Source organism: Littorina saxatilis, linkage group LG8, assembly GCF_037325665.1.
Source record: "Littorina saxatilis isolate snail1 linkage group LG8, US_GU_Lsax_2.0, whole genome shotgun sequence".
Lineage (NCBI taxonomy): Eukaryota > Metazoa > Mollusca > Gastropoda > Littorinimorpha > Littorinidae > Littorina > Littorina saxatilis.
In genome coordinates this window covers 72,214,608-72,229,607 of record NC_090252.1, presented here as the reverse complement: position 1 = coordinate 72,229,607, position 15,000 = coordinate 72,214,608, and the positions used below count along the sequence as shown (strand labels likewise).

Here is a 15,000-nt window from a genome sequence, read left to right as displayed (position 1 = left end):
TCTCTCTCTCTCTCTCTCTCTCAGTCTGTCTGTCTCTCTGTCTCGCTCTCTCTCTCTCTGTTTCAGAGGACCCTGACTACTGTAGTGTACTGAGGTAACGAGAGCGATAGCGACACAGACGGGTCGAGACCAACCATTGTCCGCAGAAAGCTGACTATGTCTCCTTCAGAGCCGCGATAACTCACAGCAGTCAATGTAGACAGGGCCAACAGAGGGCAGTACTTAGTCCGCTGCACGCCGTGTCCAGTACCACGGCTCACTTCAACCCCATAAACACCACAATACTCGCCGTAAATAGGCACACATGGAGAGACAGAGACAGTGACAGTGACAAGGAGAGACAGTGAGGAGAGACAGAGATGTGGAGGAGAGACAGAGACGTGGAGGAGAGACAGAGACGTGGAGGAGAGACAGAGACGTGGAGGAGAGACACTGAGTTGAGTGTCATTGGTCGCCCCAGCCAGAAGGGAGATAGCATACAGGCGGACAAGTCACGTCACACTGGTACTACTGATGGTACCGCTGCTTTCTTTATTGCTCGTACTATACGTCCGTCGTCTCGTCTCTTATCTGGCTTGTGAGCTGAACTCACCGCTCTCTCTCTCTCTCTCTCTCTCTCTCTCTCTCTCTCTCTCTCTCTCTCTCTCTCTCTCTCTCTCTCTCTGCCTGCCTGTCTCTCAGTTCTGTACAGACCAGTAACGGAAGAGTGGTGTACTAATTATGTTGTATCTTTACTTCTAGACGTGGACATTTCTCCGGTGTGAAGACACAACTCTTTGCTGTGCAGTAAAGTGTGGTGATATGTGATATTACATCTCAATTCAACAGGGTCATTCCCTCAGTGTGAAGACATAAGTCCTTGCAGTGTAGTCTAGCTTGTTCACACTTGAGTACAGCAGAATGGAGTTGTGTGTTATATCTTTATTTCCACAAGGCTATGTCCCTCAGTGTGGAGACAAGTCGTTGCCTCGCAGTCTCGTTGCTCTCAGTGGAGACCAAGCCTCGCAGTCTCGTTGCTCTCAGTGGAGACCAAGCCTCGCAGTCTCGTTGCTCTCCGTGGAGACCAAGCCTCGCAGTCTCGTTGCTCTCAGTGGAGACCAAGCCTCGCAGTCTCGTTGCTCTCAGTGGAGACCAAGCCTCGCAGTCTCGTTGCTCTCAGTGGAGACCAAGCCTCGCAGTCTCGTTGCTCTCCGTGGAGACCAAGCCTCGCAGTCTCGTTGCTCTCAGTGGAGACCAAGCCTCGCAGTCTCGTTGCTCTCAGTGGAGACCAAGCCTCGCAGTCTCGTCGCTCTCAGTGGAGACCAAGCCTCGCAGTCTCGTTGCTCTCAGTGGAGACCAAGCCTCGCAGTCTCGTTGCTCTCAGTGGAGACCAAGCCTCGCAGTCTCGTTGCTCTCAGTGGAGACCAAGCCTCGCAGTCTCGTTGCTCTCAGTGGAGACCAAGCCTCGCAGTCTCGTCGCTCTCAGTGGAGACCAAGCCTCGCAGTCTCGTCGCTCTCAGTGGAGACCAAGCCTCGCAGTCTCGTTGCTCTCAGTGGAGACCAAGCCTCGCAGTCTCGTTGCTCTCAGTGGAGACCAAGCCTCGCAGTCTCGTTGCTCTCAGTGGAGACCAAGCCTCGCAGTCTCGTTGCTCTCAGTGGAGACCAAGCCTCGCAGTCTCGTTGCTCTCAGTGGAGACCAAGCCTCGCAGTCTCGTTGCTCTCAGTGGAGACCAAGCCTCGCAGTCTCGTTGCTCTCAGTGGAGACCAAGCCTCGCAGTCTCGTTGCTCTCAGTGGAGACCAAGCCAGTGCGGCAGACTGAGCGGTACGGTGTAGCGGTCGTCAAGTGTTTAGGGGCCAATGGCGCGCGATTGCCGTAAAGAAGTGGCTGAATCGTCTCGCGACTGAGTGGTTTGTCTGTCTGTCTAGACTCACAAAGCAATGAAGCAAGAAATCAATATTCCCCCCCCCCCCCCCCCCCGTCATCAACAATTACACCGCTGTCAGCCCGCCCAGGCCCCAATACACGATCCAGAGATACTACTCCCCCCCCCCCCCCCCGATCTTCATTCACCCACACAAGATACACCCGTTTACCCTGCTTCACTGTCTCCATGCAGCCATGGTCTAACAATACACCCGTTTACCCTGCTTCACTGTCTCCATGCAGCCATGGTCTAACAATGTATCCTCAGATATATGCAACCAGTTCCTTGGTTTGACGATGTAGCGATAGATATATTCTCTCTCTGTGTGTGTGTGTGTGTGTGTGTGTGTGTGTGTGTGTGTGTGTGTGTGTGTGTGTGTGTGTGTGTGTGTGTGTGTGGAGGCAACACCTGTGGATTGTAGAGTTCTGTTTGTGATGGGGTCTGGCTGCTTTTGTCTGAATGTTCATGCCTTCCTTTGAGTGGGCACACTGGTGGATGTAAATGTTCACACGTGCTCTAAGACGGCGAACCGCCACGCTGTCTGTCTCTGTCTCGCGATTCGCCCTGCGAAGCCGGGTATTCCTCTAGTATACTATATATTTCGCACAGAACAGAGCAGACGGTATATATACTATATATCACACAGAACAGAGCAGACGGTATATATACTATATATCGCACAGAACAGAGCAGACGGTATATACTATATATCACACAGAACAGAGCAGACGGTATATACTATATATATCACACAGAACAGAGCAGACGGTATATGCTATACTAGAGGAATACCCGGCTTCGCCGGGGTGAATCGCGAGACAGAGACAGACAGCGTGGCGGTTCACCACAATCACCTTTGAAGGCGAAGTCCTGTCAAACGGGATTGAGAATTTTAGAGCTTATTTCTTAGCCCTATATTATCTGCTGTGGCTTCTCAAATGCCAGAACATACAGACAGACAAAAGCCGCTAGACCACATCACAAACAGAACTCTACAATACACAGGTTTTTGCCCACACACACACACAAACACACACACACACACACAGAAGCCGTATATATATATATATGCATATCTATATCTATAAATATATAGAGATAGGTGAGAGTGTATTTTTCGCGTGGCTATAAATTGATTCGACCTTTTCACTTTGACAGTAAGAACAACTTACGGGTGCAAGGGAAGCGTTGTGGACAGCGCAGTGGACAGCGCAGTGACATTCTAAAAATAGTAACTTACAAACGGGAAAGCCACACGAAGGAAGGGAGATAAACGCTAAACACTGGAGAAGATAAGGAAGAGTTACTTATAATGGTGAAATGAACACAAAAACCAAAATCCGTTCAGCGCTGCGCGCTGAGAGCACATGTTGAAATATCTCATCGATGATATTGTGTCCGGGGTGTAGCTGAATACGGTGTCCAAATTTGAAAAAGATCCACCGAGAACTTTGGCGTTGTGATGTGGTGTAGCGGCTTTGGTGTGTCGGTATGGGGGCCCGGGTAGCTGAGGTGGAACCAAAATCGGTTCTGCGCTGCGCGCTGAGAGCACGTGTTGAAATATCGACCAGGTTGTGTCCTGTCCCGGGTCTACCTGAATATGCCCACCAAATTTGAAGCAGATCCATCGAGAACTTTGGCCGTGCATCGCGAACTCACACACAGACACACAGACACAAGTCGTATATATATATAGATATCACACAGAACAGAGCAGACGGTATATATACTATATATCGCACAGAACAGAGCAGACGGTATATACTATATATAACACAGAACGGAACTGATGGTGGGTCTGGTAGAATTGTCCCTGTTCAGCAAGACACGACCATTGTCCACTGTATTGTACGAGGAGCGGTCAGCCAGCACGCAGTGTCCAGAGGGTGGACAGAGAATTGATCGCCTGGCGCTGACCACTGTCTCCACTCTGCTGCCCGCTGGTCAATACCACACGTGTTGCGGTATATATACTGACACTATACTGTCTGTCTGCACGGCTACATATAGATCTGTGCACACACACACACCCTACTACATGAACCTACAGAATGACCACAGCACTACAACTCACCGACCCTGTCTGAACTGGTGCTACACAGGAAGTGTGAGGCGAGAAAACCACAAATGTCATCGTTGTCTCGGTCCCGCACTGACTGTTGGGTCGTCACCCCCCCCCCCCCCCCCCCCCAGTTTCCTTCAGGATGATGTAACGATAGTCGCAGTGATCAATGGACGGTGAGAACACAAGCACGTGACTATAGAACGGTTTAAAAAGACGGATGCATGATCTGAATCGGCTCGAAAGCGGACAAACACTCAAGTTCTTAATGGCTCAAAACCGTAGGACTTTTAATATTAATTTTAACTAAAATTTTAACTGAATCGGCTGCCTTAGCGTATCAAGTCCCAAATAGAAATAGTTTCTGAGAGGACGTGTACTCCCCCCTTTAGTTTCCTGAATCGGCTGAAAAAGTGTGGCGTCTGACAGAAGAGTTTGGAAATGACGACAGGCACTGAAAGGCGTGTTTCCTCCCCAATGACTGTCACTGGCTCGTGAAGCGACGTGTCACATTCCCACAGCAGTGTGCAACACTGACACTGCACAGCTAGACCCAACAAAGACGTGCTGTGGGTTGTTCCACCGTCACTTCATGCCAAGTATTGCTAGACCCAACAGAGACGTGCTGTGGGTTGTTCCACCGTCACTTCATGCCAAGTATTGCTAGACCCAACAGAGACGTGCTGTGGGTTGTTCCACCGTCATTTGATGCCAAGTATTGCTAGACCCAACAAAGACGTGCTATGGGTTGTTCCACCGTCACTTCATGCCAAGTATTGCTAGACCCAACAGAGACGTGCTGTGGGTTGTTCCACCGTCACTTCATGCCAAGTATTGCTAGACCCAACAGAGACGTGCTGTGGGTTGTTCCACCGTCACTTCATGCCAAGTATTGCTATCTGAGCTTCCGTCCGCCAACATGCAGTGTTCTGTTAGCGATATAATCGACATGCAGTGTTCTGTTAACGATATAACCGTCATGCAGTGTTCTGTTAACGATATAACCGTCATGCAGTGTTCTGTTAACGATATAACCGTCATACAGTGTTCTGTTAACGATATAACCGTCATGCAGTGTTCTGTTAACGATATAACCGTCGAGTCCTCAAGTGATGAAAGATGTGAGTGATGATGTCAGTTAGGGATGGACTGGACGTGATGGCGTGACAGCGTGTGACGGGAGGGGGGGGGGGAGAGGCATCAAACACAAGAGAAGTCACCCTAGAGCCCCACAGGGACAAACAGACAAACTATACACAGCCATGAAGATGGATCATCTTCTGAACCAACACCACCATAGTCAACGAATGGGATTGAGGAAGGGGGTGGGGGATGGGGGCAGACACCCCCCCCCTCCCTAAATGAGTAAATCACTCAACATTTCAGCACTTGAAAGAAGCAAAACCTTTGTCATGAGTTCAACTATCACAGAGCAGTCGTGACACGTATAAAGGAGCAGTCGTGACACGTAGAAAGGAGCAGTCGTGACACGTAGAAAGGAGCAGTCGTGACACGTAGAAAGGAGCAGTCGTGACACGTAGAAAGGAGCAGTCGTTACACGTAGAAAGGAGCAGTCGTGACACGGAGAAAAGAGCAGTCGTTACACGTAGAAAGGAGCAGTCGTGACACGGAGAAAGGAGCAGCGACGGAATGCAAGAAGTGAGGATGTAGGCTGCGACAGGCAGTGGCAGTAAGGCGAGAGGACAGTTCACGACACAGCGACAGGTATAGGGGGGGGGGGGGGGGTAATAATACCAAAGGTTTGGTGAGTGGTAAAGGGGTCGAGTTGGTGTGTGTGTGTGCGGGGGGGGGGGGGGGTAAAGACAAGAGCCTGGAGAGGGCAGATTCACAGTTAAGGAGGAGATAGAGGGGGGGGGGGGGGGGAACCTCACCTCAGGACATGATGGAGAGGGAACAGTGTTGTGGTAAGAGGAAGAATATGGTGCCTTGAGAGGACAGCGGTTTCAGGGAAGGGATTGGGAGGGGTACACGAGACCAGGCTGGCAAGGACAGGCTGTAGGGGAGGGGGGGGGGGGGGGGGGGGTTACAAATGACAAGGGCGCGGCGCCCGAGGGGAGAGGCAGACAGACCAAACAGTGAAGCAATTGGGTTAGCCAAACACCCCCAGGAAATCACTTCCTCTCCCACCACCACCACCCTGTCTGTCTGTCTGTCTGTCTCTGTGTGTGTGTGTGTGTGTGTGTGTGTGTGTCTGTGTGTGTGTCTGTTTGTGTGTGTGTGTGTGATAGGTCAGTATCCTGAGCACCCCAGGGACGGGTCAACAGCTTAGGGTTCAACGGCAGGGAATTGACGAAAGACCCGCCATGCAGGCAGTCACGAGACATGGGACTATGCTTCACATCACGAGACATGGGACTATGCTTCACATCACGAGACATGGGACTGTGCTTCACATCACGAGACACGGGAGTTTGCTTCACATCACGAGACATGGGACTGTGCTTCACATCACGAGACATGGGACTATGCTTCACATCACGAGACATGGGACTATGCTTCACATCACGAGACATGGGACTATGCTTCACATCACGAGACATGGGACTGTGCTTCACATCACGAGACATGGGACTGTGCTTCACATCACGAGACATGGGAGTATGCTGCACGACACAAATAATGTACCCATTGAAACGAGACTAGAAAACTAGAAAAGTACGGTAGACAGCAATTACCCAGCCATGTACATAACGCCACGAGACAAGAGGGCTGTGCACACGAGAAAGAAGAGAATGTGACACAGTGACACGCACACGGGATAAAGACACATGGCATTTTGGTTTCTCTTGGTAAGTTCCAGTGTGGCGTTGGTCTGAGCAGTGATGATCTTTCGGGGGGACCTCATTTGAGCTCGGAGAGGGGACTGTGCTCTTCGTTGTTTGCGATTCGAGGCCTCCAGTCGAGCTTCGACGGATTGACTGTGCGGGGAGAGGGAGGGGGGGGAGAGAGAGAGAGAGAGAGAGAGAGAGAGAGAGAGAGAGAGAGAGAGAGAGAGAGAGAGAGAGAGAGAGAGAGAGAGAGAGAGAGAGAGAGAGAGAGAGAGAGATTCGGATGGTTGATTCACATAGGCCATTGCCCCTAGTAAAGGGGTGTGAACAAAAGCAAAAACATTGAATCATTTTTACATTCAGTAGACTCAAAACAGTGCATATTTTTCTCAAAAGTGGATAACAGATACATCAATGCAAACAGCTACATACAAAATTACGATAACAGTGTTTCTCGTATCTTAAATGCTTTATACAAATTTATATAAACATAAATCACGTAAAAAAAAAAAATAAAAAAAATTAAAAAAAAGACACATGGCCCAACAGACAGACTCCAAGCGGCCCTAAAGAGCAGACGACATTTCCACGTATACTGCGAGCAATCAGCATGGGTCTGGACCACACCAGTCACCAGAGACTCCTAGCGGGTGATGCAATAAACTACACGACTTCAACCCGTCAATGTCGTCATTATGTTCCAAATCCTTCCGGAGAAAAAATCTGCATACAAAGACGTGTAACGTGGGTTTGCAGCCAGAAGGTGTTGGTAAGTATGGTGACGTGGCGGGTAAAGGGCTGTTGGCACTACATCTATATAGGGCGGTCAGGGTCTAATCCCAATTCTCTATTCTGTAATCAAAACTTGTAATCCCTTCCAGCCACACGACCGTCTGGTCTTGAGACTTGAGTCCCGACTGGTCCGACCCCCTTCCAGGGGCAGACAACCCCCAGTGTGTGCCGTCAGCTTGCCGTAGGTAGCCGGCATCGTATCGGTATAAGCGTTTCCATCAGACACGGAGCAGACACGTGACCCCGGTGCGGATCCCCTAGGACGCAGTGGTAGGGAGCTGAAGTCGTCAATATGCATAGAGGTGGGAGTGATTTGACGGAGTGGCGCTATTAACCTCCGTACCGATATCACCCCGTCCCTGCCGCCTCGCTGTCGGCCCGCTACCGACATCCTTCACCCTGTCGCTCTGTCTGATCGGGGACTGAAGCCGGTAGTACGTGCAACCAGCACAGTTGACTGTCAGGCCACGCTTCTATTAGCCTGCCTACACCCGGTCACGTCTCAGGGACTGGCCGTTGCCGACACCGTCACTCACTAACTACTCATTCATTCTGTCAAACAGACACCAGCAGGGATACTGTCAGCTGCCAACCAACCAACCAACCAACTCTGCATTCATTCAGGGAGAAGAAGAGGTCGAACACAGTGTCAGCCATCCTTTTCCATAATCGTCATAAGCTTCGGGACGCGTTTGTCCAAGCAGTGACCGTGAAATGTGAACCACCTTCCCGACACCACAGGACAAGACGATGGAATAATCACACTCATGTCTGACAGGACTAGAGCATGGCCAACATGCATCGTGCAGCTACATTCAGGAAACGTTTGGCCAAGCAGTGACCGTGAAATCATTACCACAACAGGGTTAAAGGATGGAATAACCTTATGCATGACTGACGGGACATGACATGACATGACAGGACAGGACAGGACAGGACAGGACAGGACAGGACAGGACAGGACAGGACAGGACTGCCGCATGGCCTCAGTCTCAGCTCACCACGCAGCACGATCCACACTCCCCGAGTGGCACGAGCACGACCAGCGCTACTGTCAACACGTCGCTTGCTGTTATCGCCACGTGGCCCCCAGGGTCCCTTTGACACCCAGCACGTCAAGCCCGCACAGACACGACAGATCAGTTCTCCCATCATAACCACCCCCTTCACACCCCTTGTGACGTCACATTCACGTGTCATGGTAAAGCCCAGACAGCACGACAGATCAGTTCACCCACCCGTTGCCACCATCGTCACACCATTTGTGACGTCGGACAGCCACATACCCTGGTGTCCTTACGTTAACCCTTTATGTGGCAAAACGTTGACCTTGCTAGTGAGGTCAGAAGTCAGCAGACAGACAGACAGACAGACAGACACACACACACACACACTCAGTCAGTCAGACAAAGTTTACTTCCTGCAGTCACAGCGTGTCACGGTTTAGTGGCATGGATTGAGAAAGGAACACTCTGACGGGTGCCTATCTCCAATTGTGATGGAAAGCGCCTGTGCTTGAGTCGGGGTATGAAACCGCTGACAGAGCATAGCGCACCACGGGGATTTCGTTTTGCAGGGGTTCCACGTGGGTGATTTTGCTGTCTGGGCAAAATCGGCTGTGACTGAACTGGATATGTGACACGCGGAGACACGTGATATTTTCAAGGTTGTTTTGTGAGGACATGAAACTGGGCACTTCAACATTGGGCTGCCAGAGAGAAGGACAGGTTTCTTGTTCCCAGAAGTTTGTTGGTTTACAACACGTTGGTGATAGACCATTTCATGACAACGTGCCGTTCTGCCAGTACAGTAGGGCTTCTGGGAACGTCAAGAAGGGACCACTTTTCGCCGTCTACATGTTATTTGACGACAAGGTTGTCAGGTGTGACTTTTGGCTGAGCGGGGGAATTTTCCAACGCATAAAGTAATTCAGCGCAAGAGGGGTGTGGCAGGAAAGTCTTCGACGGACGATAGCCATACAAAGGAAGCGGATTCGCTTAAAGGAGAGCTACCTACATAGGCTGTTGAGGTAATAAATCGTTATTTAACGCGGTTGACGAGTCTGTGTTTGTGGAATGAAATACTCTCTGTTGTTCTTTCCAGGTTAGCGCATAATTTGCTCTTTGTGACGCTAAAATGATAATCTGTATATGGTTTTTGCAGATAAAAATTATGGAGAGAAGGAAGGAAAACTATCACAAACAGTACCCCTATGAGTCTGACTATCACAAACAGTACCACTATGAGTCTGACTATCACAACCAGTACCTCTATGAGTCTGACTATCACAAACAGTACCACTATGAGTCTGACTATCACAAACAATACCACTATGAGTCTGACTATCACAACCAGTACCTCTATGAGTCTGACTATCACAAACAGTACCTCTATGAGTCTGACTATCACAAACAGTACCTCTATGAGTCTGACTATCACAAACAGTACCCCTATGAGTCTGACTATCACAAACAGTACCCCTATGAGTCTGACTATCACAAACAGTACCTCTATGAGTCTGACTATCACAAACAGTACCCCTATGAGTCTGACTCAGTATTGGCGTTAACCGGTAATTACCGGTATTTTACCGGTTGAAACGAGAAAATACCGGAACAAAATTGGCTGCCGGTATGACCGACGAGGTTGATTTTTAGAACTACCGGGTTTTTCTTCGCTGGTTAAAAAATAAAATCAGTACTCTGAGTTGGACTCTTACTGGTTCCAACGACCTGCCTACCGTTTTTTTCGGGACTGTTTGCATCATTAAAGTTTGCGTACCGGTTTGAAAAAAATACTAGCGCCATCACTGTCTGACTATCACAAACAGTACCCCTATGAGTCTGACTATCACAAACAGTACCCCTATGAGTCTGACCATCACAACCAGCACCTCTATGAGTCTGACCATCACAACCAGTACCTCTATGAGTCTGACTATCACAAACAGTACCACTATGAGTCTGACTATCACAAACAGTACCTCTATGAGTCTGACTATCACAAACAGTACCACTATGAGTCTGACTATCACAAACAGTACCACTATGAGTCTGACTATCACAAACAGTACCACTATGAGTCTGACTATCACAAACAGTACCTATATGAGTCTGACCATCACAACCAGCACCTCTATGAGTCTGACTATCACAAACAATACCTTTATGAGTCTGACTATCACAAACAGTACCACTATGAGTCTGACTATCACAAACAGTACCTATATGAGTCTGACCATCACAACCAGCACCTCTATGAGTGACTATCACAAACAATACTTCTATGAGTCTGACTATCACAAACAATACCTCTATGAGTCTGACTATCACAAACAGTACCACTATGAGTCTGACCATCACAACCAGCACCTCTATGAGTCTGACCATCACAACCAGCACCTCTATGAGTCTGACCATCACAACCAGCACCTCTATCACAATGACTCTCAGCACGGTCAACTTGGCTGCCACGAGGGTAAAGAGGGGCCGGAGATGCAATGCTGATCACGTGGCCCTCATTAGCCGCTCGCCATTGGTCATTTGTCAGTGTGTCACCTAGCAACAAGTAGCCGTCAGCCGACAGACACAAAGGGCTCTCAGCGGGGACCCAGACTGCAGACACAGTCAGACACTCAGTCACAGTCAGACACACAGTCACAGTCACTGAGTCAGCGTCAGTCACACCCTGACCTGACCTCGCCCAGTCCTCGAGACAGAGAGGCAGACAGACAAACAGACAGATATATGCTGCTGTTGCCGTTGTGGACTTGCGATGCCAGGAAACAGAGAGACAGGCAGACAGGGAGCGTGACAGTGCAGTAGCCCCGGGTCGTAATTACAGGTGTGACGATTCACACAGGTACACGTGAAAATAAGCAAACAGATTAGTGGGCAGGAGCAACTTAAAAATGAGCACAGAGACACAGACACCAGTCATACACATTCAGACACAGACACCGGTCATACACATTCAGACACAGACACCGGTCATACACATTCAGACACAGACACTGGTCATACACATTCAGACACAGGTCATACACATTCAGACACAGACACCGGTCATACACATTCAGACACAGGTCATACACATTCAGACACAGACACCGCGGTCATACACATTCAGACACAGACACTGGTCATACACATTCAGACACCAGTCATACACATTCAGACACCGGTCATACACATTCAGACACCGGTCATACACATTCAGACACCGGTCATACACATTCAGACACTGGTCATACACATTCAGACACCAGTCATACACATTCAGACACCGGTCATACACATTCAGACACAGGTCATACACATTCAGACACAGACACCGGTCATACACATTCAGACACCGGTCATACACATTCAGACACCGGTCATACACATTCAGACACCGGTCATACACATTCAGACACCGGTCATACACATTCAGACACAGACACCGGTCATACACATTCAGACACAGACACCAGTCATACACATTCAGACACAGACACCGGTCATACACATTCAGACACAGACACCGGTCATACACATTCAGACACAGACACCAGTCATACACATTCAGACACAGACACCAGTCATACACATTCAGACACCGGTCATACACATTCAGACACCGGTCATACACATTCAGACACAGACACTGGTCATACACATTCAGTCACAGACAAACAGACAGACACACGCACACTCCGACACCCATACATGCAGACAGATACAAACACAACAGACTCACCCCACACAGACAGGAGCCGCGACCTAGTAACCCAAACCCTAACCCGAGACACAAACACCTTACAGGTGAGCCAGGTGAGAAGGGACGCAGACAGGTAAGGGAGGGGGTGAGGAGGGAGGGAGGAGGGTGGAAGGAGGGACCGGACCCAGAACGGGAGCAGACAAATCGATCAGTTGTGTCAACCGCTCCACCCCTCCCCCCCCCCCCTCCCTCTCCGTGGCGTGATCAAAACGCAGCGTCATGAAATATTAATCACTTCAAATTTACCGCAGCACGTGTGCATACCACTGCACTCAGCACGATTAACGGCACCAGGTGTGTGGGGAGGAGGGGGGGAGACGGCGAGGTGTTGGTGTCAGATGTGGTTCAGCGGTAGAGACGTGCCGACGATATCCATGCCTTGGGGGCCCGGTAGCTCAGATGGTAGAGCACTGGACTTGTGATCGGAAGGTCGCAGGTTCGAATTCGGGCCGGGACGGACACGGGTCAACTTTATGTGCAGACCCAGAGACGGAAGCCATGTCCCACCCCCGTGTCATCACAATGGCACGTAAAAGACCTTGGTCATTCTGCCATAAGTGCAGGTGGCTGAATACACCTAAACACGCAGACACCTGGGTAGCGCGACTCCGTTGCTGCTAGCTTTCCACTGGGAGGAAGCGACCCGAATTTCCCAGCGATGGGACAATAAAGTAATGAAAATGAAAAAAAAAATTGACTTAAGCTAGACATGAAGGTGTGCAAGGCGACTTTGGGACAGGGAAGGGAATGGTTTCTGTGCAGTTCGTGTCCCACACACTGTCACCCCCCTCCAAACACCTCTCCCTGTTTGTCCTCCCAGAGCAGGAAAAGGGCTGCATCCTTTGTTAATTTTCCCTATTTGCCGTCACGTCACTCAGAGCAAACATTTGTGTGTGTAACATGACGTCACCCCGTGTAACGTGATAACACAGTAGGGGGTAACCTTCGGGTGAACATAATATTGCAGTCTGTCTGTCTTGTCTGTATGTGTGTGTCCCTCTCTCTGTCTCTCTCACTCACTCTGTCTCTCTCTCTTTTCTTCAGTTGCGGTCCGATGCAGGTGGATTCGTACACTCAGTCCTCTCTTCACCTCACGCAACACACTACAGCGCAGTCTCTCTCTCACCCAACACACACTGCTAGTGAGTAGGACTATACTAGTGTTGAGGTAAGCGTTGAGCGAGCGGTGGTGGCGGCGGAAGGTTGTTGCCAGTGGCAACCACCCAAACACAGACACGGCCTACGTCAGCCTGCCGCCAAACATTCTGGGTCGTCTCAGGTCACTGAGGTCACGGGACGGTGCGGTCCACTGTGCGGCGCGGGGGTGGCGGGTTGGCCGCACAGTGGGAGGGAGGGGGGGGGGGTGTCTAGCCGGAGGTCTGTGTTCACGGCCTCCGACAGCAGGACGGCCTAGGTGAGAGCAGGGCTCGCTGTGTGCAGTCTACCTGGCGAGGTGTGTGCAGTGTACCTGGCGAGGTTGTGCAGTCTACCTGGCGAGGTTGTGCAGTCTACCTGGCGAGGTTGTGCAGTCTACCTGGCGAGGTGTGTGCAGTCGCTCACAACGTTCAGCAGGTAGCGGCCCGCGTCAACCTATTGATCAGTCCGACAGGTATTGCACACCTTCTGTCTCTCAACACCGCTAGGCTTCACGTCCACACAAACCTTTGAGAGTTGACAAACTGTAGACTGTCTATATATCTATCCATCTTTGTCAACGCTTTCTGGTTTGTGTAGTTTCAAACCATTATTATTGTCGCCGTACCGTATAGCTGAAGTTCTTCCCTGACGGATTCAGACAGCGGTGGTTTCATTTCTGTTACTTTATTATCCCATTGCTGGTCAATTCGGCTTGCCTGCTCCCATTGCTGGTCAATTCGGCTTGCCTGCTCCCATTGCTGGTCAATTCGGCTTGCCTGCTCCCAGTGGAAAGCTAGCAGCAACAAGAGTCGCGCTACCCAAGCGTGTGCGTGTTTAGGTACGTTGTGCACTTATAGCAGAATGACCGTGGTCTTCAACCTGAGTCAGCGCTTATAGTTGACCCGTGTCCATCCCGGCGTGGATTGCAACCCGTGACACTAGGATCACAAGTTCAGTGCTCTACCAAATGACCTACTCCCCCCCCCCCCCCCCCCTCCTCACCCACACACTCACACCCTAGCAACCAGGCAGACACTTTACTGGTGATACATTTTACGAGAACAAACTACAAAAGCTGGTTGCTAAGTTACTGGTCCAAAAGTGGCTTAGACCGCCCTATCAACATCAGTCAACTCATTTATTTTTTCTTGAGTTTAAAACAAATTAATTAGGTATTGATTAAAAAAAAGTGTTCTGAACGACTTCTCTCTCATCAAAGTGTGAACGTGCTTTCAACGAGACTAGGCAACACCTTTCTGTTCCTCCCAACACCTGTGCGGCCTCCTACTCCCAACACTCACACAGAGTGACAAGAGAAATGTGAAGTAATCAATTCTTCACAAAAACAAAAAAATGAAATTAATAAGTAAAGAAAGTTAATGCTAGAAATACTTTTAATCATTTGTTTTAACTTTTTCTTCCCTGAAATCCTTTCAGGTGGGAACTGCAATAAGGTCCACAGTGGCACTCTCCATGTCTCTCTCTCTCGACACCCCCCCCCCCTCCCCTCCCCCCGATACTGGTGCAACAATACGTGGTGGACAAGTCAGTGTG

At 49.9% G+C, this 15,000-nt stretch overlaps 2 protein-coding genes across 2 annotated transcripts in view; one reads left to right on the top strand and one right to left on the bottom strand.

Annotated features, from left to right (window-relative positions):
• Positions 1-15,000, bottom strand: part of LOC138974296 (uncharacterized) — a 298,636-nt gene that overhangs the window by 10,970 nt on the left and 272,666 nt on the right. The window lies entirely within an intron of this gene.
• The window catches only part of LOC138974860 (uncharacterized), a 23,521-nt gene continuing 19,414 nt past the window's right edge, over positions 10,894-15,000 (top strand). The window contains exons 1-2 of the mRNA XM_070347584.1: positions 10,894-11,025; positions 13,750-13,918. Of these exons, the coding sequence (XP_070203685.1) occupies positions 10,894-11,025; positions 13,750-13,918 (301 nt within the window). The remainder of the gene's footprint in view (positions 11,026-13,749; positions 13,919-15,000) is intronic.